We start from the raw sequence: 26,869 nt of genomic DNA, 5'->3' as shown, positions 1-26,869 counted from the left end.
CCAGAGCCCTCCACTAAATATGCAAATAATGTTTTTCTAAGCAGACATATCAATTATTTAATAGTGAACCATCATATTATGATTGCATAATTAAATAATTCAACTCATAATGTATGCTCAGGTTTGATTCCATTTAACGTGATGTGATACGTACACAATACTGGGGAGTTTCAACCTTGTTATTGGTGGTTGAACTTGAATTGACGCAAACTTGGTTGTGACCAGGGCCAATATTTACTCTGACGTTTTGTAGATGGGTGTAGATTTACTTGTCCATATTATCTATACATTACAAGAAACATCTAATTCAAGTCAGCTGTTTATTTATTAACACCAACAGGAACATTTGCAGAACATTCTGTGCCGTCTGGTTAGAGCATGCAAGAGGCAGGACATTATAGCAATGAAACTGCGGAAAGCATCTGTGTTCTCACATGGGTGTCACTCGGACATTTTCTGGAAATACATTAACAGCCCTTCCGGAGAAGTTCAGGAAAATGTTCCAGGCTTCAGTGTACGTCTGAAAGCAACTTGACGGCGAGCCTCGTGAGCTTGTTAAGGAGGAGCGCCTCATGTGTTGGGTGCCTGAGCATTTTTGCACTTCACCTTGAAAGTGCAGCGTGTTGAAAGCTACATATTTATGGATGTGATGATGGGAGGCTGACGAAAACATCCTGCCACAGACTGACATTCCATCTCACATTCTGTAGAGAAATGTAAAGACTGCGCAGGAGCTTGGGGTCAGTAACATTTAAGGTTTGAGAAACAACGTCAGCACAACGAAAAACCTTTCATCATCACCACGATTTTCATCGTGGCTCATTTGATTTGAAAACTGCAGTAACCAGAAAACAACAGTAAACCTTTAAAACGCCACCAGTCATGTCAATAACACAACAGCAACGCAACAGTATACTTCACCACAGGAGGTAAAACACAGCACAGTTTGCAGTCGGCTTGGCATATGTGGCCTTTTGCTGCAGTTGGAGTTCTCAAACATTGTGGACGAGAATAATTAACAGGAGGACGAGCAGAATATTTCACGCCAGTTGCTGTGGGTTAATAGACTGTCCAGGCTGCACACACTGCCGGAGTTAATGACACACACCGGCGGCTGCAGCTCCACTGACTGATGGGGGACAAGTGTGAGACACACTCAAGGCGGTTCATTGGAGGGAGACGCAACACACCACGGGCTGTCGTGCAGGTCCTCTCACCGCCGCGAGGTTTATTTGCACGCACTGCAGGTACGCCAGCACACGGGCACACTCAACAAGATGTGCTGTGAGCAATAATGCAAAAACCTGTCCACAGGTGAAGCACCAGTGTGATGGGATTCAATATTTCTTTCAGAGCGAGATGTGAACTGAAAGTCTGCAGCATCCTAATCCACCCGACAGCAAAGAATTCCAAACAATGTAACGTTAGAGGGGTCAAATCCAAGCAGCTGCGTTCTGGTGAAGGAAAACACTGGCTCCTGATGACCTTCTTACTCATCCGCCTCCCGCGGAGCTCAGCCGTAGCTCAGGCTGCGGACGGCAACATCCCGGGCGTCATTCACACGCTGACATTGGCGGGCAGCGGGAGAGGGTTTTGGGTTTCTTACTGGGTGGTTACTGATTCACACGATGACTCACTTTTCAAATTCCACCGAGGAGGTCAGAATACGCAAGACTCCGTTAATGTGCCGTCGTGTCGTCACAGAACGATGATTAGGGGAATAAGGTTGAGGGAAGCGACATTAGCTGTATGCAGCTTCTTATTCCGTTTCCAAGCCATTTTTTCATCCAGTGCACGGGAACATCCACTCGTGTGCAGAGGCGTTTACAGCTTTTCAATTGGAGGATCCGGATTTTAACTGACAAAATGTCTCTCATCAGCCCTTTCCCTCCCCCCTCAGACTCAAAGCACAATGCCGACTAAAACAACTTCCCTTGAGGCATCTACCAGACTCGGTGCGGCTCCCTCAGGAAACACAAAACACTTTATAAAGCACATCTGGTCGCTTGCAAGACTGCGACGACCAAGTAAGACTGACATCTGGGCAGTTAAGTCACACGACTGTGTGTTAATTCATACTGAATAATTGCATGTTGACGCTGGATGCTTTTTGAGCGATTAAAAAACCCTTTTGTACTTTAATAAAGTGTCTTGATGGATAGATAGAATTGTATTAATTACAATTCCAAGATTTGTGGTTAAAGCTAGTTTCTAGAATTTATTGGTATTTAGTGTTTCAATTTTGGGGTGGGTGGCAGGAAAGGTTCCAGACAATGTCCTAGGCAAAACACTACAGCCCCAGCGGGAAAGTTCAGGAAAAAAGGTCCGGACTTCAGTGCATGTCTGAAAGCAGCAATGTCCTGAAGCAGATCGGATGATGGCCCTTCAGGTAATTCTCTCCTCTCTGGGGCCAGCGTTTGGTTTGCCAGGCTGCTGAAGAAACATGGCGGTGCAACATGGTGGATTCAGTGGAAGGGAATCAGCTCCCTATAGAGATATGAGGGGCTCATGCTGTGTTCCAGTTTACCTCGGAACTCAGAAGTCGGGTTTATCGTTCCAGTATGATCTCGGAACCCGGAATTACGACCTCCGAGTAGGAAATTGCAAATGGAACGCCCCTGCGCGTCGGTACAGCTTCAGCTGTACAGTATACCCATAGTGTTTATACTCCGTAATAACAGGTGGTTATCAAGGCAGCAAATAACAGGAGCACACGTAATATTAGATCCACCTCAAAACCGTGGAGGGAAACTTTCTCACAGACCAAACAGAGACATAACGGCACAGGAATCCCTGGGAAGAGGTGAAAACAATGTGACGATGGGGAAATGCTAAATCTGTTGCCTCCAGGAGAAAACCAACCTGAACGAGTGAGAGCGGCCGCATTACACAGAACCTTATCTGATACAACTTAAGAGACATTTGCATTCCTGTAATTCTTCCATCTGAGCCTGGGGGGGGGTTTGCTCTGAGCATAGTTCTACATGCTCAGCTTTAGGAAACCACCACCTAGGGGTGAGCGCGGGACACCGGCCGCAGTTAAACTCCTCATATTTTGTCCGATTAACTCCAATCTGTCAGGGCAAGGAAAAGAAAATAGTAAATAAGGCTGGTTCCCTTTCAGAGGCACATTGCCACTGGCGATCTTGGGAAGCACAATATGCCACTGGAGACTCCATTGTTCATCTGTGCTGCGGTTTCATTAATCACACAATGCAGAGGAGGAGAGAGCGGGGACAGGTCAGACAATGTGGTGCCTGGGAAACGCCGTACTCTGGCCCCAAAAATGAAGCTTTAATAAATCCGCCCCGCTGTGACACCTCAACATCTCATACCGGCAAGCACAGCTGGATTACACACGGGTCAAAGTGGCAACTCATATCAGTTACTGAAGGGATCACAATCGAGGGAGAGAGTGCGTGGCGATAAAGTAAAATACAGCATCGTGGCAAATTACATTCAAGACGTTCAGTAAAAAAAACCCATAAAGTTTCTATTTATCGTATTGACCGGATTTTTCACACACAGTTGCTGCAAAAAATGTGCAGCTCCACTAAATCAGTTGGGGGCTGTGGTGCTACCTTGTTTTTGCTGTGGGCCATCTGAAAGATCAATGGCAGCTTTTCACGGGAGGAAAACATTACTCATTCCCAGCCTCTGTTCCCCCATAACACTTTAGACATAGGCGAAAAAATATCTGTGTACAAACCCGCTTCTCTTAGAGGAATAGTTTGACCTTTCTGGAAACATACGTATTCTCCATCCCGCAGAGAGGTAGATGAGAGGATCGATTCTGACTCTCGATTCCAAGTCTTTTATCTGTGGGTAATTGTACATAACTATAGGCAAGAGGCAGAAAGTGACAGAAAGACCGATTCCAATCTGATTTTGACAACATCCAAGCGAATTGCAAATTCAAACCATAATAAACATTTAAAATCAGAGCACTATAGCAGAAATGCTGCGTCACCTGAATCACATCCTTTGAAATGCACTCCCTCCTCGTGTTCAATGAAGCTCATCAGCATCTAAAATCCAACAAAATTCGGGGATCGAGTCCAATTATCACTTAGTGATATTAGTGTGGCAGCTGGCTCGCTGCAGTGTTCCTGCTGAGCGATAACCGCCTCTGCGAGGGCGTCCTTGGGGCGTTGCACTGTAGCACTCGGGACAATCCAATAATTTCATTGCCCCCAACATCATCAAAGCTCTCCCTCCATCGGCTTCACAACAACCGCATCAATGAAACCAAACACCGAAACCTGCCAAAAGAAAAGATCGCTAATGTGCAATAAACAACTCTTCTAGGCCACGGGAGACTTATCTCAACAGGATGAAATTTGAGGAGTAGCAGTGAGGGGAAAAACAAACTCGGGGAAGATGTCGCTGCTCATTGGTCAGCCGTAGCAGGGGATTTAAAGGCCTAGATCACGACAAACATCAGAGCTCAGCTCTGCAGCACAGACCGAAGCCCACTAACTGCCTGGTGTCTTCTGCCGCTCTCATGGTAAGTAGCAGGCCCAGATATGCAATTAGCCAAATGGGTCCATGGGATCTCGCGCATAATTAATGAAGGCTGGGGAAGTTCTTTGCGTGGTGGTGGTGGGGGGGGCGGGGGGGCGGGGGGGACTCGTTACCGGCTGCCCACTCGTGGAGCCGCCTGTCTGGACATGCACTCATCACATAGAGTTTAATACTCGAGAAAAAGTTTACTCACAGAAGAGTAACGATGAGCAGAGGATGTTTAATTTGGCACCAATGCAGAACTACTAAGTAAGATGAGGCAGATGATGGAACACTTCTGTGCCGACATATAAGGGTTGAATAACGGACAGGAGCAGGAGCAGGAACTTTTTAAAAAACCCACTGGTTTTCAGCAGAGCCCAGCAGTGCACCGCACCCCAATAACAATAATGCCTCCATCTATAAAAACACAAACCATCTGCTCTCGCTGTTTGTGTGCAGCAGTAGAGACTGTGAGCAGCAGTGATCCCATCCTGCATCGAGGAACCAGGGGTTCTGCCCTAAAGGAAATAACATACTCATCCTTCAATGATCATGGTCTTTTGCTTAAAGCTGCATCAATGTACACCTCCGAACTAACGGACGTGCACAAAGAGCCGAGTGACTGTTTTATTTGGATTACTTTAGATTGTTGTTCCTATGTGACTGTGTGGATACTAAAACAACTGCAAGGCAGCTCTCTCCTAGTTTTGTGTCTCACATAGAGTAAACAGTTAAATGAAAGTGCATTGGCTGTGTAGCTAGATGATAATAATAATAATTTTGTGTGTAAAGTATCTAAAATGAGTGTACGTTCAAGTATTACCACAGAGAAAAAACAGATAACTTAAAGAAAGCCTTCGACTAAATTAGGGCTACAACGATGAATTTTTATAATCAATTAATATTGAGATTTTTTTCTTTTCTTTTTTTTCTTTTTTTCTTTATCGTTTGGTCCATGAAATGCCACAAAACAGTTTAGGAGGTTGTGATGGACATATTAAAGTTCAAGGTGGTGTAAGCAAATAATGTCTATGACGCAAAGATATTCAGTTTCCGAACAGATACGATAAAGGAAAAGCAGCATGTCCTTACATCTGAGAAACTGGAACAAAGGAATGTTTGATATTTAGTTTGAAAAGTTAATACAGTTAATTAAAAAATCCTCAAAATAGTTGCTGATAATTCTCTATTTCCCTGATTGAAAAAAAATATCTGATTCACTTTCATTAAATCCGTTCCCTTTCTGGGGGGCGGGGGTTTTGAGGACATCTGGAGAACAGCTGTTGCTTTTCATCACATGCGGGTGCACACACACACTATCACACGCGCACACACTAACACACACAGTTAAGGTTTAGGGTTCAGGAGCCCCCGTTTCAAGACGGACGTACCATTTAATCTGGTCAAGGTACGGGAAATCTCTGGAAATCAAACACCACACAGCCACATTTACACACAAAAATAGGCACGGATGTGCAGGCGCGCGCGCACACACACACACACACACACACACACAAAGCAGACAGAGCCCCTTTCGTCTCTCTTCTATACAAGGCAACTATTCGACCCTGGGAGGGCAGAGATTCTCAATGATTAGTCCTGCCCTTCCACAGCCGGGGTGTGTGTGCGTGTGCGTGTGTGTGTGTGTGTGTGTGTGTGTGTGTGTGTGTGTGTGTGTGTGTGCGTGTGTGTGTGTGTGTGTGTGTGTGTGGAGGGGGTGGGGGGGTGTACACAGCTACTAATTTAATTACACAGACCCTCGTCCCTGTTCAGGCCGACTCCCAGTTCCATGAATGGAATGGGACAGACAAGCAACAATGTGCTTACGTTTGTGATTTACATGTGCTTTACAGGGGGTTTTTTTTAGGTCGGGTAGGGCCCCTGCATGAGTGGACATGTGCTTGTGACCGTGTGTGTGTCACACTGTGTATGTTTGGCTGAACACTGTAGCATTTGTGAGACAAGAGGAAGTGAGAGTCTCGTTGCCTCACTAACAAGCCCGCAAGGGTGAAAAACACAATTATTTTACAGGTTCACTGGAAGAGAGAATATAGTCAATTGCCATTAGGGCAACTTATTTTCACAGCACATGGTTAGAGGCAAGCGACGCTGAGGTTGAGAGACAATTTGCAAAATGAAACAAAATTGGAAATCGGGGGATTATCTGGGCTCTTCTTTTTTTTATAGCAGTCGCTTTTTTACAAGCGACTGCTCATTAATCGTCCAATTAAATACCATTTACAATGTTCCTCTCATCTGTAGCAGTAAATTAAGTGACGGCAAGTCAGTCCCACTTACCATCCGCTGTAAAAACTGAAATGACAAAAGAACGTGCCTGCCAGACATTTTCTGAATTTTTAACAACTAGCCTTTATGAAAAATGTAAATTTCTGAGGGAATAGAAATTTACTTGCCCACTAACTGTTAAGAGCTTAAAATGTTAGCATGCGCACCTTTTGGAGGCAGTACCCAATTCACCAGCCATTATGGACAGGGGGTTTCAAGCAGACATGATTTACTTCTTGTGCATTATCACCCTTTTCCTTTCACTTACTCATTAACCAGCACCCGTCCCCAGGAAGTAATGCTGCTCTGCAGAATTCCTTTTAAACGTTTGGCCTGAAATGCAGGTGGTGTCCTCCTCCCCACCACAAGAGTAAATAGCCGGACGGGACGTCACACAGCAAACTGGGTTTAGATGGCACTCAACGCCACCACGTGCAATTGTAATTTCATTAAGATCAATGAGGTTTAATCCTTTCCAATATTTATTTATAACAACTTGAATCAACTTGTGCTCCCTCGGCATTAACCTCAGGACACTTCTTTTTTTTCTTTCTTTTTTTTTAAACGGTTTTCAAATTACAATTTGTAAATATCTCACACTTATTGCCCCACTTTCCTTCATCCGCCGTTCAGGAGGTTTCCAGGGAAGCTAATAACAAAAGGGTCAGAGCTGAACGCTTGGGAACTCGTCCAATGTTTCAATCGGGTCCTGCCGGTCACGGAGATACCAGCTGCCAAGTGGTTGTGGCATAGCAGAGCAGCTTGAATCAAATCCCACGTTCACGCTCCACAGTGGGGTATGATGGATACTGGGCTCTGGTTACACCGCCTGGTCACTTTGCATGAACCCTCTGCACCACTGGGAGCAGAGATCTCATTGTGGACCTAAAAGTATTTTTGAATCTAGCAGTTGGCTTCAGTATTACAATCAGGACCACAAACATGTGAATAGGTGAAGTCAAGCTACTGTCTATTGGAAGTTGGCTTCATATATACAAAATCCAAAAAGACCAACTCAGGCAAACATTTGACAGATTTCCTACAATTCTCAAACTCATTGTAACAAATGGCCCATGAGAAAACGCACAGGCAGCCTCAGAAGTGAGCACATCATTCACAAGACACAATAAATCATCAAAGCCCAGTTTAAAAGGCAGAGTCTCAGTCTGGCAGTCCAGCAGATTAGGGCGGACCGTCCATTTTCATGAGCTGCCGACCTAATCTCCTTTTGCATCTCAGCCGTTGGAGATATGGGAGTCGTCTAATCCGCTCATGGGGTGAACGGCTGCACGCAGACATTTAACTGTCTGTCTGCTACTGTAGCCCCGGCCGCCTCGGCCTTCAAAACCCAATTTAGCCAACAGCAATACAGGGATTGACATTCATTTTAATTAGGATAAGCACTGCTCTGCAATTCCTTATCTTTTCCATTAGCCGCTTTTTTTTCCAGTCAAGGTTTTCTTAAATGGATGAGTGCCATTCTCCGTGTGACACTTTCCCAAAGCACTTTTGGAAAGTCCACAGCAATCCCAGGGTGAATTGACGTGTGAACAATTCCAGGCAGGTAAGACGACCGGCAGGTGGGAGAACCAGTTAAAAAGCAGGCTGCATAGTGTCAGGGCCTAGACAATAAATGAGAAGGAAAACATGACATGGGAGGCAAACTGCCTTACAGGGATGTGGCCGTCTATTGTGGGTGAACAATCCACCTACTCCAAGCCTAGTCTTTTAATGCTGTCTGCAAAGGGAAAGCCTGCCCCCACCCTTTGCTTGTCAGTCCTATTGTTGGGGGCAGACAGGAGCCACACCCAACGCACCTAATACACATTAAATACTCTGCATTGTTTGCATAGTCTGATGGCAGTGGCAGGCACACGAGATTGCAAGCATGAACACACAAACTTCTTTCATTTAAAGTTCCCCTTCTTTGAAGACAAGAGGGTTCAGAGATAACTTGAAAAGTGTCAAGGTTGCATCTCATTTAAATGGCAAATAACTTGACTTTGCATCTAAAGAAATTGTGTAAAAAAGAGCTCATCCACAACGAGGGACTCGTCTGAGCAGCCACTGGGCACCGCAGGTAGTCTGCTAATCTGTTGGTTTCAGCCACATCTTGCAGCAGAGTAACAGATCGTATAACAGTTCTTCCTCTCTTTATATTTTCTGTAAGAAAATTAATATTTCTGCTTGACCCCTTCTTTTAAGCATCTAACCTAAAACGTCACTCGTTCTGATTCAAATGCAACTGGTCCTCTCACAGAACAGATTATATCATGTAACCTAACACAATTTCTATTTGTGGCATATCCCACCTGAAATCAGGTCTCGCTCAGCCATATTAATATTTTAAAACGGGTTTATAGGCTGTGTTATCTGTGTCAAAACTACTTTTTTTTGGAACTGCAAAATGCCCCGTCATTACCTGATTAGTCTAATTATCTAATGTACCTAAATTAAACTGAGATAAACAGAAGGCAAACAATATAGGTTGCAGCATTTCCAGCACAGTGTTCACAGTGTGAAAGAGTGAAGAGAAAAATCTTTTTAGACTGATTTTCCCTCCTATGGCAGAGTAGTTAACTATTTCAACTGCAAGTGAACTATCTCAGGCCAATTATTTCTCATGATCCATGCAGGCAAGTGACAGAGATACTAAACTCCAGCTAAATGAAGGCCAGGTTCCCCATTTCCAGTCGTGACAAATCATGCACAAGGCGTCCTTTTTTTTTTTTTTAGATATCCAGACAAAAGTAATGACAAAGAAGCAAAATGCCATGCAGGCGGTGTGAATATTCTGTCCATCAAAACAACACCCGTCCTCCATTTACCAGATGTGTGCTGCTGATTTACAGCCCTACCAAGGCAAACCTGTGTCATCTCATCCCTGTGACTGTGTGGCAGCCGAGGTGTTGACATGCTTGCTATGTGCCAGGGCTGAGGAGGAGAGAGAGGGAGGGAGGGAGGGTGGGCTGGCGAAATAGAGATAGAGGCAAGAGAAGCTAAGAGGGATAGATTTGCGCGGCAAATAAAAAAAAAAGTGAGTTAGATAAAGAGGGAACGCTGGTGGCTGCTACTGTTTCCTGCTGGGTCTGAAGGCTGGGGCTGATTCCAGAAAAGCTTATTTTTCAGCAGGAATACCACGACCACACCAACGACAGGGAAATCTCAAACTGCCCGGGAAAAAAAAAAAGACCAAAACCGCAATGTAAACGTCCACAATCTCGAACGCGATTTAAGACAAACTAACCATGACACCCCAACCCACTGCCAGCGCGGCAGAATTATCACTATAACGCATGTAAATCGTGGAATTCCTATTACAATTACATGTTAAGGCGAAGCTGTAGATTTTGTGGAAATATTACACCGTACACTTATTTTAATGTCTTCCAACTGCATGTGTCACCTGGCGGTTTTGGACCAATCATGATTGCGTGATCGCGGCTGCAGTAAAAGTTGGGCTAAGTTAATTAGCTCAAGGTTGATAGTAACCCTGAGCCTGCAGACCCCCACCACCACCACCAGCACATTAAAGTCCACAGTGTGGAAACACTATGGACTTGGATGATCATAACACCCCCACCACTTTTGCATTAACACAAAACCATAAGCACAGCACGCCAAGTACCACCTCCTCATCCACACTCATTAAAGACAGAAGAGCGAGTGTCTGTCTGTATACGCACGTGAACACAGTCAGCCTTCATAAAGCATCGCAGGAATATAGAAGAAAGTTGTGGAATGTGTTGCAGCCCAAATGGCACAAGAATGCCAGGTTGCTCTGGAGAGGCCACCTGCCCCCACAGCTGCATGGAGGTATAAAAGGCTTGGCAGCACAGTTAACAAAAGATCCAATCAAGGAACAAGTTGCACTTGACAGCAGGGAAAAGAGATCAAAAACAAAAATCTCATTTCCCACTTGGAAACTGGCATTTAAAAAACAAAAAAACAACTCACCCTCTCCTAGCGGCGCATGTTGCCAATTAAGACGGAGTTTCTGCATGAGGGTTTTGCCTACCAGCCTTAGAAAAACAGATCATCTTGTAGCTAATTGAGAGGGTGTCTGACTAACACTACAGCTAACAAACATGGAACTCAGTCCTCAAAGGAGAGACTTCATTCAATCATCTTCTCAAGGAGGCAAATGGGTGCATGGGGATGCCCCCGCAAGTTATTTCCCTGGGGGTGCATTCTGCACCGGAGAGATAAGTAACCCAACTGAGGACAAGGCAGACATTCTAACCCGGAGTCCAAAAGACGAAACGCCCGAGTCCATCTAAAAGCGAGGAATTTGACAATGCAGCACTTGTGTCTTAGCCAGCTGGAGAACAGGCAACCCCTTTGACATGCCGGCATATGAAACATAGTGCGCACCAAGAGGATTAATATGAACAATCTGATTTTAAATTGTGGATTATCTCACATTCAAACTAGGATAAGAAGTAATGGTGAAACTGTTTGCAAAAATCTGCCTCATAAAATCAGCATATAACACTTTCCATTTACACATGTCAACACACCAGCAAGCTGAAAGTAAGGCTTTGTTCATTCAATGAACAATCTAATGGCAATAATACAAAGCTGGCTACCAAATCCGAGCACTGTCACTCCTGACTTCCACCACCCAAACGACAACTGGTCTCCCAATAAACCTGAGCCTTGTCGATGAGCAAATGTTTTTCCAGAGACAGAAAGTCGCATTTAAAAGTGGAGACAGATTTAGCCCCATGGAGAAAGAGCTATTTCAATAAAAAGATATGATGTCTTAACTGCCTTCAGGTCACAGACCCAGGCTCACTAGAAAATGAATACTGCTTATATTTATCTTCTTTCAACCGCCTTTTGCCACAAGATGAAATATCACAAGAAGAAGAACATCTGGCACCTGCAAACAAAACCAATCCTCAACTCTACACCAATGACGGACATGGTTGTAGTGTCATTTTTGGTTCAGGGCATGGCATAAGAAACACATTTACTCTCGATCCTAAAATGTTCCTTCTACTGGGCCTTGTTTGGAGACGTCGGTGGCTGACAAACCAAACTGAGGTGAACAGCCAGGACAAAGTGAGTTGAGCTAACAGGAGAGCCATCTGCAGCAGGTGGATGGCCGCTCTCCAACAATCTCCACTGCTCAGAACTCCTGTGACAATGTCCACCAGACAAAGTCAACGGAAGGCGGCTAATGCGACCACTGTATCCTTGTGGCCAGCGGCATTAGCGAGCCCGGCTCATAGCACAACGCACAAATAAAGGGCTATTTTCAGCCACTTGATTAACACTGAGCTTTCCACATGTAATGTAAACCAGCTGCCACACTCATAACGTCGCCATAAAAAAAGGAGTCATGTTTACAGCTCTGCATAGCAGAGTACACTCTGTTTGAGTTGTCTTTCGTCTTCTTCTTTCTGTCCCCATTTTCTACTCTGAGAGGCCTGGCAGCGCTCCCATGTACTCTCCCTTAACTAATAAACAAAGAATGGTTTCCCTTATATAGCTCTATTCAATCTCCACGACCTCCACTAGCAATATCAGAGGCCTGCAGAGAGGTGGGGTTGCAGGCAACTTTGTTCCAAGCAGAAAGGTTTTCGGCCAAGGGCAAGGATCTCTGACAGTACGATTGTGTAACAGGCATACATTAATGGCCACTTAGAGTGCTATTTCGGGTGCCATCCATCTGCAGAATTTTGCAATGTCAGGTAGGATGCGTTTGAGAGGGCTGCAAAGTGAGACACATCCAATTATCTGGAAAATTCAAAGCATCACACACACCAAAAAAGGAAACTGATAAAACAGATTTTCTTGTTATGGGTCAAAAAAAGAAGGGGAAATAGTTAGTTAGTAGTTCCTCTCAAAAGCAAATTTAAACACAGGTTGGGCTGATATAAGTGTTGCCTTAAAGTGTAATGGCCTTGATTTGACTATAAAACATTGCAAAAAAGCAATAACAATAAAGAACCAGTAACAAATGTAGAATTATAGGCTTTACAGGAAATAAGATTAGTCGGCCAAAAAAGCCAGTGCTGTGAGGGGAATTTGAACCCTGATTGAAATAGATCTGGAATCTCGTACGTATTCATTGTCAGTACCAGTTGTGATAGGACAATACTCGCCATTATCTTTGAAATAAATGGTAATTTCGAGATGGGCCAATAAACATTTAACATCAAGGTTATTATCTTTGAGCAGAGGCTGGACAACCGCAAATTTAAAGGATGCCGGCACAGTGGCAGCGGCTAAGCAAGAGTTGGTAATAATTTGAATGCTAGGTTATGCCAGTTATATCAAAAGTATCCTTAAAGATGAGGGAGGATACAACATCATGAGAGGGGTTTGTAGGTTTCATATGCATGCCTATGTCTCTGAATCAAGACAAGGAAACTGGTTAAAATGGATAAACCGTAGACCATTTTTCCATCTGCACTCAGCTTTCCAAAAGACCTGCCATAGGGAAAGGATTGGATCATCTAACCCCTGAAGATGGGGATTCAGGTTTGGATTGTTCCCTCTTCCATTCCTCCTGCTCAGATACTCTGAGCAGGAGGAGTGGAAGAGGGAACAGAAAAGATGATTTTCTATTTTTTCTTTTATTTACAATAACAGAATTAATGTAGCAGGAGCAGTGATCAGGTGTTGTGATCAGAAAATCGCAACCTTGATAATATCATCAATTTAAAACCCATAAGACATGATAAGGTCATGGATATGCCTTAGTACATGGTTAGCCTTCTTTATTTGGTGAAGTCCAAGGGAGTCTACGTGATGTATGAGATCCTTCACCGTGGTTTTACCTGAACAGCAATTGTGATTATTAAAATCACCTTGTGTCAACAGTCTGTCATGAAATTGAACAATCCATAAATATGTTCATAGATGATTACAGTTTTCAAACAGTATCACAGGAGAATTGAGAGACGAAACTCTTCCTGCCCGTTTAAACAGTGTTAAAACCTTTTCATTTACTTGTGGTCAAATGTCACAATGTGTAACTGGGCCATATTTGTCAACATGAACTTTGCACCCTGACACGCTGTACGATAAAAAGCGAGCACTCGGTACCAATCATGATGAAGGGAAAACATGACAAACAAATGTTCATGCATGCAGAAGAAAAAAGAACCATCAAGCTTCTGTCAGATCTGTCTTGTCATCTGTATGGGCTTAAAAGCTAATGCTTGCAATTGTGCTGAACGTACTTATGTCCAATATCAATGGCCAAACAATATAAGGAGCTTAGCTATTATTAAAGGGTTTGAGAACTTGTTGTTTTGCTTATTTTAGATAGACAGTTTAGTTCAGACCTCAATTTTGGAGCCACAGTTTGGTTCATACCTCTTTTTTTCTCTAGACTGCTGACATGTGCTTGAATTGACCTAATAAAACCAACTGTTACCCCAGGCACTCGATCATGATTGGACCAAAATAGTCAAGGGACACATGCAGTAGGAAGGCAATACAATAGGTGTAATGTGTGATTAGCTTCAATTTTAAACAGAATGATAATTTTGCAATGTTATAGTGTTAATTGTCAAATGAAGAATTGTTCTTCCACTTAACAAATGAGAGCTCAACAGGCTGCAGAGCCAACGGCAATGGATTTTTGCATTGTGGTCTCACTTTCAGAAACCTCCGGCCAAATGCCAAGCCCACATTTCATAATGGCAACGAGGGGAAAAACAGCCAAATATGTCCATAATGTCATCCTTCAAGACTACATGATGTATTCTAAAAGTTATCCTGGAACACTTTTGTTGTTAAACACCCTCACACATCACACTAGGACCCCTCCAGCCCCTTTACTAGCAGGGTGGCCTTATACAGTGGGGTTACTCCCCAAGTTAGCTGCCAAACATTTGTAGCAAGAATTTATCCTTATGGGAAAACCAAGAATAGCTGTACCGGGCTGCAGGGGGGCTAAGGGGGAGCAAAGGGGTGGGATACATTTCCAGCACTCCCAGAGTGTTCACTCAGCCCTGCTCAACAAAGCTCCAAGCTGCTCCGAAGTCACTTCCTGGGGAATTCCAACCCAGGATCATTTTCACAAACCACAACGTCACAGGGACAGAAATAATTTGATGAGTGATACAAATGTTGAAATTTGTCAACAAACAACAGACAAGTTGACTAATGAGATCACAATTTGCTCATGACTTTGGGAATTAATGTGGTTGAGGGATCGTTCAAAGCGACAGAGGAAACTTTGGATGCTTTCATCTTTAAACACAAGGGCGGGGCATGAGTTTTCATTGGCTGAACCGTTGAATCCGAGTGCACTAATGCACTTTACATTTTGGTTGCAGACTCAATTGAAATGTCTGGATCAAATGCCACGCCTGGTTTTCCTCCTCTCACATTGTGATCCATAGTCACTGTATGAACAGGGTTAAGATTACACACAGTCCAATACCAACACACACATATAGTGATGTTGTCTGATTCATGAGTTGGGATAAGATCTTAAAAATAACACCATCGCCAGCGCTTGGTATTTAGTAGTCTATTGAGTGAGTCTAAAATAAATGACTTTACTTAGGAGGGCTTGTAGCGGAGAGAGTGCTGCAACACGGTTCACTGTCTGTCTACAGACACTCTAATTCTGTTTTGGGAAGCAAACAATCTCTATTTAATAATAGGCATGCTCCTGTAACCTTTAGGCAATTACTGCATTCCCAGGCAAGATCAAATATCATCCGAGATCAAGCAAGAGGAGGCAAGACGGAAAAGGAATTCTACTGCCCAACGACACTCAAGGTTTAATAGGTGATCCAAGAGAAATGCAAAAATGACAGGGTGTCATGAGAGTAACATGGTTGAATAGGGTCTACACTCTGTTCACATGTGCAGTGTGCTTATGAACTGGCAGCAGCAGACACGCGATTAGGTTACATTTCTGCCCTGGTGACTTAATAGGCATGAGTCTCGAGGAGGCAGCCATGGCAGCAGGGATTTCTGCCAGGGATGCAGTCCAGTAATAGCTGAAGAGCTCAACCGTAACCCGAAGCGTATTTCAGAGCAGATACTCTTTCAGCCAAGGGTTGAGATGGTGGTACGCTTTGGCCAAAACCCCCTTAAATTGCAAGCAGAGATTTTACAGTGCACCCGGTGCAGGTGCTTGATCGCTCGTGCTTGACTTTACACTGTTTCCAGGGGAAAAAAACATAACAATAAACAAGTTTATCGTTTATCGTCATAACATGCTGGCACAAAGTTAAAATGATTAATGAAATTGGCAGTCAACAAAGATTAACTAAATATGAAAATGGCCAGAATAAAAAAGGGCAAATGTTAATTTTAAAAATCATAAACAGCTAATTTTGGCTAGTATAGATATTTATAGCCATAAGGCTGTAACATATCCCATGACAAGTAGTTTCTGGAAGCTAATGAAGATGCCACTGACAGTCACAAATAGCTGGTATTCATTTCCAAGTGACAGACGTACACAGGAGCCTTCACCCAATTTCACCACAGGGATCTTACAAGTTTAATGCCATATTTAAATTGGTGTTAGCTTTTGAAGTTAACAATCTGATAAATCAATGACACTATGGTACACACACTGCAATCACAACTCTTGTGTTCTCTTTAAGCAAGCATTTGTATTAATATGCAAAAAACTATACACAGATCTAAATCCATGACATCATATAAACAATCTGTGGACGTGAAAATATCCATACTACTTCTACTGGGGTGGAAGTATGACTAATGAGTTATAGGCAGCATGAGTTTTAATCCCCTGTCACTATGACAACCATACTGGCTACTGCTACTCCAGGCAGATCGGCGTGACCATGAAAAATTTGTATTTTTAAACCTTACTGGGGTCCACCGACTTAAATCCCAGCACACACAGAGCCACATACGGAGGCTGCCACTGGGCTCCACTTGCTCCGACAGGCTGCTCCGCCTGAATCAGACTACATGTTTAATTATAGACTGAAAAAAACAAAATCATATTGAGTATTTAAAACCAATCAATTTGCAAAAAGCCACTTACGTAAAACTAGTTATTTGTGTTGCTGGCCAGCCCAAACTGCATTGGCTTATATTTGTGTTGCAACGTAAATTTGATGGTGGAGTGAGTGAGTGGGAGGCAGGCGAACCAGAACTCAGTGGGAGGTGGGAAAAAGCAGAAAGTCGATGGGGAGGTGCCGAGAAGGCAGCCTCTGCTGCATCCGTCCAACAATGACTAGGCATTCATCGCACACATCACAACATTACTGCCTCAACTCTGTTTGCTTGCTTCGCTGCTGGTGGACTGGATGGACAGAATTTTATGATCAAAAGCTGCAATGTTTTGTTTTTTTTAACTTGTGCATCAATCTCCTGTTATTCCTACTTAGCTTGCCATCCGTGGTTTGTTTTACATTTGAGCTTCATAAAACTTAAATTTAAAGTAACACCTGAATGTTGTGTCAGTGGACGACATGTTGCTGACTGCAGCGATGAGTTTCTGGCTGATAATGTCTGAAACTGAGCGAGCGCTGCAGACACGAGAAAGGTCCGGGCACAGGGGCCCACTGTTTCTCACAGGAAGCCCTGCGAGGAATCTTGTGATTTGACTCTGATGTTTAAAGTTACACATGCCTTGGCTTAGTCACAACGAAGTGTGAAATTCTGTGATATTGTTAACTTGAACTAGGCCAGACATTCCTCCACCTAACTTCAAACTTCAACAACCCCTCACGCTGCATTGAGCACATCTCCTCACCTCCATACCACTCCCAAAGTGTGTGTTGGCTGCTTTCTGCAAGGCGTTATGAAAACATAAAGGCTTCAGTCCTTGTGTATTTGGCAACTTCCTTGGTTAACTAGTGTATCCATTTATAGTGCTTAACCCTAACCCTTCCAACTTTAGGGAAATACACGCACGCACAGATGGTATCGATATCATGCTTCTAAACATGAAATCTGCAACATCCTGGATGAATCCGGTCACAGCGTTTTCAAAATTCAAAACTTTGTCTTCAATTCCAGATCAAGAGCAGCTCCAACATGTCACGAAAAAAACAAAATGTTGATGCTTCAACGAGGTCACGATTCAGCCTTCTGAGATCTTCCCCTTAAAAGCGATGAACAAAACCTAACAAGTAAGCAAAGCAGATGTTCTTCAGATGATCATTGATGCTTAATCACAAAGGACTCGAATAAAACCAAACTTAAGTAAAGTATTTTTGCCAGTATTGGCTACTAAACACTGACGCTTAGTTACCAACCTGGCAACCGCTTGCTTGTTCAAGACTCTGAAGAATGTACTCCATAAAGAAGCAAGGACGGACCAACTGCTGGCTTCACAGGGAAACAAGGATCCTTCACCGCGTTGCTGCTGCCTTGACAACGGATTCATCTTATTTCAGTGAAACAAGTGTGGAGGGACACCGCAGATATTCTGCAAATGATCTGAAAGTCGGCAGCACGCAGCGGCACATTGTGTTAACCAATAACTCTGCTGCGTAGCCGAGCGCAACAACAAACTACTGGCTCCCCTCCATTTGTCCGGTGCATTAACATTGTGCCTCTGGCGATTAAAGTGTCATTATGAGCTGCTCATTAGTTCCTCTCTGTGGTAAGTCACGGCCGAGGCCTATTTTCATGCCGGACACTGAGACAGATCAATAAATTAGTGATGCGTGTGATAACCCTCTTCCAGTGGAAGAGATTTGGCCAGAAGCACGTGGCCATCGAGACTTGTTCCTCTCTGGCTTCAGGGCAACATCACAGTTTATCGGTTAATTGATTTCTTTTGGGGGTTTTGTGTCAAATATTTCGGCAAAAGAGGAAGTATGGACCACAGCTTCTGCTTGAACAGTCGTGTAGAGCTTGACTTCAAATTATGGAGTCTCAGTGATTAATATGTGAAGCTTCAATCGGTGGTTCACACAGCTTCTAACTTCAGCACTAAATTACCGAAGAGCTCCACAATAAAGAGAGTGATTTGTTGGTCACTCTGCTTTGAGAAGATTACTCCCAGTCTACTAATAGCATTGTGGATGTAGCAGCACATTGAAGGTCAGTGCAGTCGCTAAGATGATGGAAAAAAAGAAAAAACACTTCAGATTGCTGTTTTGATGGCAGGAAAGCCAGATAAGAGTTTGGTCAGTTTAACAAATGATCGGTGCCGTCACCGGTGGTAGAGCTGCATACAGAGCACCATGAGCAGCAGCAGCATGAGCAGATGGTGAGTCTCAACTATGGGGCTTGAGAAAATGACATTTTCATAGAGATGAAACGGAAGCATCATGATCAGCACAGATGAACACGGGGGCTCGGTCCGTCAGAACGAAGAGCTGCCATTTTGAGAGGACAGATTTCGACAAAAGGGCAACTTGAGGAACGCGATGACATTCTCTTTGCTGCTGCAATTTTCTTCACACCTTTATTAACTATAGATTTTTTCGGCTGGGGAAAAAAAAAATTAATAACTGCACAGCGTTCCCACAAGGAATGCCAACCCTGAGTGCCAAATGGATCTCAATATACAGGAGTAATGTGAGAAACACCTGGAGGGAAGTGTAACGAACAGGGCGCTCGTTCCTGAGACATCTGTCTGAGACACACACGCCCACACACACACACACACAACCCTGCAGCCTATAAGGTCATGTGTCTTTTTTTTCTAACAAGCCAAGGTCTAGGCAGCTGGAAGGGGAGTCAGGAAGAGCGAGTGGGAGTGTGTGTGTGTGTGTGTGTGTGTGTGAGAGAGAGAGAGAGAGAAAGAGAGAGGAAGCGAGAGAGAGAGAAGGGGAGGATTTACTTTTGCCCATTTAACTGCCAAAGAAACTCACTAGCATATCAAACATCTCTTGCAGACATCTCCTGCTTCACCGGTGCCCCATCTCATATGACCTGACACACACACACACACACACACACGCACTACTATAATACTAGTATGGAGCGTGTCCATCCCTGTGCACAAACTTGGCTCCGGGTGATCCTCCAGGTGATCTCCTCGCCATGTCACGGGGAGGACACGGTCGAGGATGAGCCCCTTTTTCTGCAGGCGAACAATAATAATAATAATAATAATAATAACAGACGAAGCATGAGGTCGGTGATAACAGAGCACCGGCGCCTCGTCGCCTCGGTACGAAGGGGTGTGGCAGCGGCGTCGACACAGGCAGCCGTCCTCCGTTCACACAACAACGCCTGGTGCCGCAGTGTGACCGCACGTTGCTCGATCTCCCCACGATGCCTCTCTGCATCACCTTGACCCGCGGTGAGCACGGAGAACACCACATGCACCGACCTAGTCGTGGACGAGGATAACGCCGGGAATAAGCGCCCCCGGCTGCAGACATCCTGCAGGTCCCCCCTATGACCGGCGTCATGGTGAGGCGTGAATGTGACGATACGAGGACCACGCTTGACACAGCGGGCTGCGTGTTCAATGTGCGCGTTTCCACACAATGGCTGCGCGTAAAAGAGAAATAACCAGAAGAAAAGAAATAAAGTTGGAAACAATCGCCTGTGGCAGCTTGACTGAGGTGGTAACTTAACATGGCGGAGTGTGATCTGCGCCCCCGGGGCCAGTGCGCCGTAACTTTAGGCTCCGGGCCCCTCCGTGAACTCCCCGTGCCTCTGTGACTCTGCTGCTGCTGCGCGCACACGCGCGCGCACACCACAGGAACACTCCGCCGTCCACGCTCTGCGGTTTCTCACACACACACACACACACACAAAGTAAAACACGTCTCCACATGGCCCCAGGCGAGCTCCTGCAGCCGAAAGTCGCCCGGACAGACCCGATGCCACTGGGGAAGTGGACTGTTGAAGAGACGAGCTCCCCAAGTTTGGTCGATAGGAGCATCACAGCCTGAGAAACACAATTCCATGGCAGCGATCCATTTAAAAAAAAAAAAAAAAGACAACGGCTCCCATCCAGCAGACTGGGACACGGACACGGACACACACACACACACACCGTGCAGCTTTTATTCTAAAGCCTTTTGGTCGCAGGTCATGTCAGGCGGTGTGTGTGTGTGTGTGTGTGTGCGCGCGTGCTGCTGGGGGGACACGGGCAGCAGAATAAGCAGATTACCACCGGCCGGTGGGACCTACCGTCAGATCCTGTGCTGGGGCATTTCACGCAGGTCCGCCCGGGGGAAGGTGCACGTTGTGGTGGCGGACGGACGGACGGACAGTCCCGCTGCTCGCCCGGTGGAATATCCTCCGCGTTCAGGCAAACGTCCGAGGGGCCGGGCCAGTGTGTGTGAGCAGCAGCGGCACCGTGTCTGTCTGCCTGTCTGCCTGCCTGTGTATGTGTATGTGTGTGTGTGTGTGTGTGAGTGTGTGTCTGTGTGTGTGTGTGTGTGAATGAGGGGGGGTAATCCTACTGTGGGAAAGAGGAAATGCGTCATTATTAATGGACATCACGCTTTGTAGTCCATTTACCGGTCTCCATGTCAACGGGGACTACAAGTGGGTCTGAACGACCAGATATACATTAATCTATACATTTCAAATTTTCGCGATTGATAAAAGAAATCAACTCACCCAGACAGACAGCATATTTGATTGAAGCACCAGCAGTGGATACTCATGTTATAATAACCATGCTGATCAGTAAATATCCCATAAGCTTTGGTCTCCAAGATGAATGAATAAATACATACATAAAAAAACTAGATATTTAGTTAGTTAGATTGATACATATGCCTGTCACGATAATTACTTTATCGACTCATTGTATGATACATGAATATGAACTCAATAATTTTCATGACTTCAATAATAGCCATTGTGTCTACATGCTTGTTTGTTGACGTAACATCTGTCCTCGTTGTAATCAATAACTTTGTTAGTCTATAAAATGTCAGAAAATATGGATTTCTTAGTATTTTTCTAAAGGCGCCATGTCTTCAAATTGCTTCTTTTGTCTGAGGCCTAAACGTTGGATAACATTTCTCTCAGCAGCAACACAAATCGTGTAGAACTTGCACGCGCAATGACCAATGGGCCTAAACTGTAAGCTCACATGATTCAGTATCAAAAATAGTCTGAAAATGACGATAATATTGTTTATCGCAATAATTTCTGGAACAATATATCGCGCAACAAAAAGTAGTTATCATGACAGGACTCGATATAGATAGATAGATGCATCAATAAATACTTATATCTGCTTACAACCATACATTGTAATGTTTTTATACAATAAATTGTTCTCAAACTGGACAAATCTCCCCCAGAGCCAGAGAACCATCAATTCCCACAAACTGTGTATGCGACAAATGAACTGGAAGTGAAATTAGCGGAGTGGCCCTTTAAGTGTAAAATCTATAAAATCAACTTAGCTTTAAAATGCTTTTAAGGAAATGGGACATTTGACAGTGTATTTTAAATATTTTGATTTTTTTTGGGGGGGGGGGGCTATATATAAGTTGAGGGATTGGAGACAGTTGCTCCACATGCTATAAGTGGACACTGGCTCCTTGTTGTCAGGGTACAGTTGGGTGAAATGTGAACCCAGGGCAGGGGGCAAAGCCTCAAGGTTTTGACCCCGGCAGGAGCAGGACAATCACAGCTGAATTCCAGGCATTCTGATGGAAGCCCCTCGTTACTGTCTGAGCTGAGTTTACACGGTTCCCCCGTCTGCCCCACACTGAGGTCTGTCTGCTCCGATAATCTCCATACTTCCACAAGCACTTCAGCGTAAATCATCGGGCGCGTTACATGGCTGCGTGACAAACAGCCTTGTCAAAACAAGAGCACACGTTTTTTGAAACTTGCTGGAAGTTTGTTGTCATCTGTCTATAACTCAAAAGTTTAAATAACACCTTTCTGGACCAGTTTCCTTGCCGCCAGAGAGAGTCAAGGGAAAGATGATCACCTTTGAAATGAGATCCAAAAGATTCTCTTCACTCTGTCATGTTGACACTTCTGCGGTTTCCTTTCAACAAGCACACACAGGCAGGTACGGAGGGGTAAAAGAAATCCTTTCAAGTACAAAAAACCCACCATAGCAACAGTAAATATGTCATGTTTCACCTCATGTTCAGTGTGTTGAATGGAAATTTATGATTACAGCTGTAGTTTGATTGGTGGAAACAAAAAAGGATCCACTAAACCTTTCAGTGGATCCTTTTTTGGTTAATGACCATTTTAAAATCTATCAGTGCTGAGTTAATTGCACTAAACACAAAGAACAAAAAACACAAACATGTTATGACTTATGGACTGTGCAGGTAACAAACTGCACGCAAGCTGAAATCAGACAAATGCCACCACCTTGTGGCTAAACACGTGCAAACATGCATTACTGAAGATCCTTTTTTAGATTGAGTTAAAGTTGATAGAAATAATTTCCCCAAAAATCTATAATATAAAAAAGTATATTTAATCAAAAGGTTTTTCCACACAATATAAATTTTATAAGTCTTAAGGTTGTTTTCAGGCAGCCCCAACAAACTTACACAATGTGCTTTTTATACAGATATTTAGACACAGCAGCGTCAGTGTTAACTTCCAATGTTGGGAGACAGACTGTAGCTTAATTTATTAATTTCCCTAATTTAAGTTTGTTTGATCAAAAAGGTTTTATCTGAAAAAGGCTGTTTCTTTCAATAACAACCTAGCGACAGTCATCACATTATTTTGTTAATTGAGAATTAAATAGAGCCAACACACCTTCAAATATAGATCAAACCTCTAAATGGCTGAGGTGAATGAAACAAGGTGAGAAGAATATACAATTTGATTTTAGTTTTGAGAGAAAACATTTGAACACACGTACTGCATTAGACGCTGGAAAATAATGAAGATGTGTAAATAACCAACTGCTCAGCAAAACAATTTAGATTTTTGAAAAAAACAAAAGACCATTACTTCACACAGTTTTGAGCAATTCGTGCATAACTCGCAAACCCTTCTTTGAAAAATCTGACCCATTTTGTCCATGACAACATTACACAAATTTCACAGGCAAGTTTTCCCACTTTTGCACATCCCTAATCTGTCTTCTACTCCTGTGCCTCTTCTACTTTGGGTTTTGGCTCATGTATATCAGACTCCATCCCCGGCAGACTAGTTCTCCTCCGTGCAGCGGTCTCTATCTTCTGCACCAGCTCCACATCCCAGGGATGAGTGACGAAGTTAAGCACCTCACCGTCCTCCACCCCTCCCGCCCTCCCCACTCTCCCCGCCCTGTGGATGTAGTCCGTGTGGGATTCTGGGAAGTCATAGTTAACAACCAAGCGCACGCGGGATGTGTCCAGGCCACGAGAGGCGATGTCTGTGCAAATCAGCACATCCTCCACGCCTTTCTGGAAGGACTGGAAGATCCCTGCACGCACAGCGGCAGGCATCTCCCCTTGCAGACGCGCATGCCGAACCCCCATCTCTTCCAGCGAGTACCCCAACCAGTTGACAGTGGCAGACTTGTTGCAAAACACCAGAACGGCACCCCCTCCTTTTTCATGTTGGACCAACTTCAGGGCTTGGTGGAGCTCCAGGATTTTGTCAGCACCCTTCACCTTCAAGAAGGTCTGCTTAACATGCGGCATGAGGAAGTGCAGCATCTTGCTCTTGATCACCACCATGCTGCCGAGGTCCGTCACCTGGCTGAGCACTTCCCCGACGCCACCGGGGAACGTGGCCCCCACCACCAGCAACTGAGCTTTATGGCCCGGGCCCCGTGTTTGCTTGGGATCACCGGCAATGTTCGCATGGCTCAGGATGCTCTCCAGCATGTCAGAGAAGGTGGGGTCGAACATGGTGTCAGCCTCGTCCACGACAAAGAAGCTCAGCTCGCCAAAGTCCAGGCAGCGTCTCTGCAGGGCCTTGACCAGAGCACCTGGTGTCGCCACTAAAATATTTGGATGTTTGTTCTTGAAGACCTGCTTAATGTGTCCTAAACCTCGCCCACCACCCACGGTCCTGGTCGTCAAGCCGAAGGGAGCGCACAGACCGCGACACACGGCGCCCACTTGCTCGGCTAGCTCTCGGGAGGGCACAAGAACCAGCGCGCGGATCTTGCGTGAGCTCCCGGCGTACATCTGCGATTCGCTGTCGGCCTGCAGCCGGTGAAGGATGGGCAGGAGGTAACTCAGTGTTTTCCCACTGCCCGTCTCTGCGGCGCAGAGAATGTTGTGACCTTTCATGACCTTTGGGATGGTCTGCAACTGCACAGTGGTGGGATGGGTGATGTTGACAGCTTCCAAAGCTTCCACCAGCTCCTTGCAGATATGGAGGTTACTGAAGGTCACCGATGATTTCTGTTCAACTTCCTCTTCGTGGTTTTTAGTCACGCAGGGCGCCACGGTCTTCGTGTTGTTGACGGTGAAGTAGTCACCGAAGGACTTGGGGTGTTTCCATCCGTTCGAGGAGAGGCGAGGCTGCTCGAACTTACCGAGCAGGTAGCCCGCGGACTGGTTCAGATCGGGGTTCTTGCTCTGGATCAGGAGCCTGCCGGCTCGGATGGTGTTGATCTTGGTTCGCCCTCGTGTCTGCTTCACGCTTTCAACGCGCTTCTGCAGGTGGCGGGGAACACGAATGACCACGGGTTCCGACGACGAGGACGCGGCTGCCGACTGACAAAAGCGAGCGTGGCCGACAGAGAAGTTGACGCGACAGCCAGATGTTCGAACAAGCCGAGGACAGTGAATCCTGCCGGGGCACAGGGCTCTGGACGCCGCCGCCAAGGCGACTGGTCCGACCTTCAGACACTGCATCTCAGAGCGTCACCGGCTCGACGGCAGCTGAGAGTCAGCTGACAAGAACCAGTAAGAACGACTGTCACGTGGAGGCGACGTCGGTTTAGTAAAGTGATAATCTTCAAAAGTCTTTCTAGATGTCAATAAACACACCGTAAATCTGGTGGCATCGCATCCCGCTCGTCGACAGAGTCGCCATGCTTTCTTTGGCGAGTGTGGATGATGTCACGTTGGGCGCGTGGTGATGACGTATGTGGAGGCGCAACGTGTAGATTTGAAATGTATGGTTCAATCAAAAATGCTAGCAAATACAAACATGAAGGGTCGATTGCAATGATATGAACAATTGCTGAGAAAGGTACATCTAGAGAGAGTGAATTTATCAACTAATCAAATTAAATAAACATATTTTGAATATTGCAAACAGATAAAAGTTTAGAAAGCCTTTTTGTTAGCATAAGATTTAATATTCTTAATGTTTAGTAATCTCATCTAAATATTTCACTGCGATGTACTGTATATGTAGCAGCCCCTCACTAACCAACATAATACAGGCATGCTTAAAGCATATATGACTGGAAGACTGGAACACTATGGTCAAATATAAATCTTTATTATGATAAAAATATAGATATACTTTTTGTCAGAAGGTTAGCACAGGCACAACTGGTAGGTTAGCACAGCAAACAGATTGGCTGACAATTATCACCTCAAAAGTCACTGAATGATGTTATTTTCGATGGCCAATAGGCCAGTGCCAGAAGAGCTCACAATCTGTAAACATAAACTGGCCATTTCACCAGTCTACAGCTGCCTGGGATGGGCAGAACACACACATACACACACACACAAACAACAACAAAAAGAAAACCACCATGGCAGTGGCTCACTGGCATCAGATGCCCTCCTCAGATTTCCTCAACTACACCTTTATGCTCATGCTCAAGAAAACTCTTGTACGGGCGGACCACGAACACACCACTACATAAAGAGTGGCCTTTTGGCTAACAAAATACATCTATACAGCAAATTGACACTTTGCGTATAACTAACACAATCTACTCCATCAGTCTTGAATCAGATTGTTTTAAAACTGTTTTATTAGAGAGCTGTTGAATCAGCTGTGCAGCCATTTTGGGAGGCTGCAGTTTGTGGTGCTGTTTAATTGTGTTAAACCGACAGGCGTTTCTGTGACTTTGTCCACTTTAGTTACTGCATATCACTAAGGGCTGGCTATATAACAGCAACCCTTCCCTGTACAATGCAACACAGTTCAACAGCACCACAAACTACATCCTCCAAAATGATCAGACTGTTGAATCTTTACAGTTTCAACACAAACTGAACATTATAGCTCACCTTCATGGAGTTAGTATTTATTGCACAACTGCTGTATTAGACTGCATTAGTTATAGTTTGGT

The 26,869-nt window shown here is 44.7% G+C and overlaps 2 protein-coding genes across 5 annotated transcripts in view; both read right to left on the bottom strand.

The window, feature by feature from the left end:
* Positions 1-21,084, bottom strand: part of tln2a (talin 2a) — a 76,928-nt gene extending 55,844 nt beyond the window's left edge. For 2 of the 4 annotated variants that reach the window (XM_047331615.1, XM_035628636.2), the window contains exon 1: positions 20,857-21,083. The gene's annotated coding sequence lies outside the window, so the exon portion shown is untranslated. Of the gene's footprint in view, positions 1-18,011; positions 18,123-20,856 lie in introns of those variants that run through there. The other 2 variants (XM_047331617.1, XM_047331616.1) reach the window with 2 other exon arrangements.
* Positions 21,085-23,113: 2,029 nt separating this feature from the next.
* Positions 23,114-25,664, bottom strand: ddx28 (DEAD (Asp-Glu-Ala-Asp) box polypeptide 28). The gene has a single exon (XM_035628985.2). The coding sequence runs from the start codon at positions 25,464-25,466 to the stop codon at positions 23,757-23,759; it is 1,710 nt and encodes a 569-aa protein (XP_035484878.2). The 5' UTR covers positions 25,467-25,664; the 3' UTR covers positions 23,114-23,756.
* Between the last annotated feature and the right edge of the window lie 1,205 nt (positions 25,665-26,869).

The sequence above is a fragment of the Scophthalmus maximus genome, chromosome 4 (genome assembly GCF_022379125.1).
Source record: "Scophthalmus maximus strain ysfricsl-2021 chromosome 4, ASM2237912v1, whole genome shotgun sequence".
In the NCBI taxonomy this organism is placed as follows: domain Eukaryota; kingdom Metazoa; phylum Chordata; class Actinopteri; order Pleuronectiformes; family Scophthalmidae; genus Scophthalmus; species Scophthalmus maximus.
The sequence above is the reverse complement of the archived record's forward strand: the minus strand, read 5'-3'. Positions and strand labels throughout refer to the sequence as shown.